The sequence below is a fragment of the Drosophila miranda genome (genome assembly GCF_003369915.1).
Source record: "Drosophila miranda strain MSH22 chromosome Y unlocalized genomic scaffold, D.miranda_PacBio2.1 Contig_Y2_pilon, whole genome shotgun sequence".
NCBI lineage: Eukaryota > Metazoa > Arthropoda > Insecta > Diptera > Drosophilidae > Drosophila > Drosophila miranda.
Window position 1 is genome coordinate 13,156,854 of NW_022881614.1, and position 2,664 is coordinate 13,159,517.

Here is a 2,664-nt window from a genome sequence, read left to right on the forward strand (position 1 = left end):
ACGCACAGTCTCAACTCTCCCGAATTCTTTTTTACCAGTACTATAGGCGAAACGTATTCTGACTCACTGGTTCTGATGTAACCTTTTTCTGTGTAATCGTCTATCATTTTCTGTACTTGGGCTTTTTCGCTATACGACAGTCTTCTAGGTGGGCAATGAAACGGTTTTTCGTGTTCGAAATTCAACTTCATTTCCCACTTGGTTTGGCTACATTCTGTCCCTACTTTAAACTCCCAATCGTTTTCTTTGTGCGGATACTGGCTTGGTAGTTCGTTGAAATTGGCTTTTACGCTCTCGCAGGTATCGCTGTCTTCCAGACATTCAACCATTGCAGAACACTCATTTTCTACCTTGCCTTCACTTTCTACTTCATGCTCGTTCTCTTTACCACCCTCATCTTTTACTTCACACTCATATTCTCCTAAACAATCATACTCTATTCCACACTCTTTCTTCTAACCACTCATCTTCTCCTAAACACTCATTTTTTATTCCTTTTTCGTTATCTGTTTCACGCTTGCTGCTTTCTATGCAATTATTTTCTATTTCGCACTTTTTTGTCCCACTCTCCTTCTCCTTGCAAATGTCACTTACAATTTTAAATTTGACTTGTCTGCCACTACTAGTAATTCAAAGTTGATTCGATTTTTGTTAATAATTACAAAACTGGGTATTTTACCAAAGATGTTAAGTTTGCTATTGTTTAGTCCAACATAAGCGTAATCCGCCTTTTTATTCAAAATAAATTCAATTTCTGTTTTTCTTGTCTTTGTTAAACTTATATAAACTTAAATCATCTTTTTTGACTTCATTTGAACTTAATCGTGAGCGATCTTCCGCTTTATTTAGTTTATTTTCCGACTGGTGCTCTAGACATGATAAATTTATAAAACTTATTGGGCTCCCTGAGTCGATGAGGCAATCTAAGGACAACCATTTGTTATTGTAATTGCTAATGTATATATTAAATTTGTATATGTAATCGTTATGTACCTTGTTCTTCTTTTCGTCACAGTGTGACACCTGGTGACTCATGCTGCCGCATCCGTAGCACGCTCTTCTTTCGCGCTTGGGCTTGCGGCACTCCCCTGCCACGTGGCCCAAAGAGTTGCAGTTGTAGCAGCGAATGGGTGTTGGCGAGGCTCCAGTGTTTGCCCCCTCAGTTGAACCGTACTTCTTTGGCAGCATGATCTTCTCAAACGCCTTGAGTAGTTGATATGAAGCACCAAAGCACTGCATGTGGGCTTGCCTACGCAGGCCTACATCTGGGATACCTTCGATGACTCCGTCGATAAACTCCTCGACGTCAATGACTGTGCGGGATGCCAGCGCCACTTTGGCGTTGAAGTACTTTGAGAACTCCTCGTCACGTCCCCATGAACGGGCCTCGAACTTGCGGCGGAGCAACAGCTTGCTTTCCTTGGGATGGAAAGTGTCTTCCATGACGTTCAACAACTGATCGATTGGCAACGACATGTACTCCGGACTCGAATGCAGCCACACCAATGCTTTGTCCTTAAGCTTCGACACTAGCAGCATTAGTAGCTTCTCATCCTTCAATTTGTTAACTTTTGCGATGGCCTTAAACTGCGCGATCCAAGTTGTGACGTCATCGTTGTTTCCAGAAATGTTGCCATGATATGTTGGCAACATGTCTTTGGCGGCATTTAGCAGCATGACGCCAGCGTCATTGTTGGCGGCTGGTGTTGTGTTCTCTACTCTCCCTTCCTTCTCCCTCTCGCTCTGCAGCTTCAGCAGCTCCATTTGCAATTTTAATATTTCGACCTCTGCTCGATATTCGCCGTGGTTGCTGTTGTGCCCAGGCGCTTGCGGTGCTTTTTCGTTCTTCTCTTTGCGTTCGCTCTTCGTCGAGTCTTGATCTGCGGCTGCCTCATCTTCCCTCTCGCTCTCGCTTGTTTCGGCTGCCGGTGGTCCCTGTCCCCGCAGCTCTACAGGTATTTCGTTAAGTCTCGCTGCCATGGCGGCTTTGCTTCCACCTTTTGGTAGATTGAGGGACTCCAGCCATCCGCGCAGCTGGGCGGCCGAGAACTCCTCCGTGCCGACCAAGACCGACATGTTTTTTTCAGCGATGGCGTCATCGAAGGACGAGAAAAGAAAAATGTTCGCTATTTTTCACTGGCTGCGGTTGATCCTATCCCACTTCTGAAATTGTAGGCCGTCTAACCTGGGAATTGTAGTGACCAATATCGGTGTGTGGGTGCACTGTCTGTATAAAAACACAAGCCTACTTCATGCTCGTTCTCTTTACCACCCTCATCTTTTACTTTACACTCATATTCTCCTAAACAATCATTCTCTATTCCACACTCATTTTCTTCTAAACACGTCTGTGTCTCACGATTACTTTATTACTTTATTAGTTACTTTATTATCGATGTTTCTTATCCGATATCTCACTATTGGTATTTCCCGCCGAGTGTATCGATGGTGCGGTAAATACCAATGCGCGCTGTATGCATTTGTAAAAAGAAGTATAATTCTTTGTAAAATATAAGTAAATTTCTTTATTCTGATCTAGCTAGCTATGTTATATAGAGGTGCTATTCTATCTATAGTATTAAATTGAACTGGTAAGTTCAATAATCATGTGCCATAGAGGGGGTTGTATTAAAACAATATACGAAGTATTGCAGCCATATATCC

General features: G+C 43.0%; 1 protein-coding gene across 1 annotated transcript; it reads right to left on the minus strand.

The window, feature by feature from the left end:
- Positions 1 to 703: 703 nt before the first annotated feature.
- On the minus strand, positions 704 to 2,331 carry LOC117193240. Its single transcript, XM_033397987.1, has 2 exons — positions 994 to 2,331; positions 704 to 923 (listed from the first exon to the last, which is right to left on the minus strand). Exons 1-2 carry the CDS (start codon positions 2,074 to 2,076, stop codon positions 894 to 896), a joined length of 1,113 nt encoding a protein of 370 aa, XP_033253878.1. The 5' UTR covers positions 2,077 to 2,331; the 3' UTR covers positions 704 to 893.
- Positions 2,332 to 2,664: the final 333 nt, after the last annotated feature.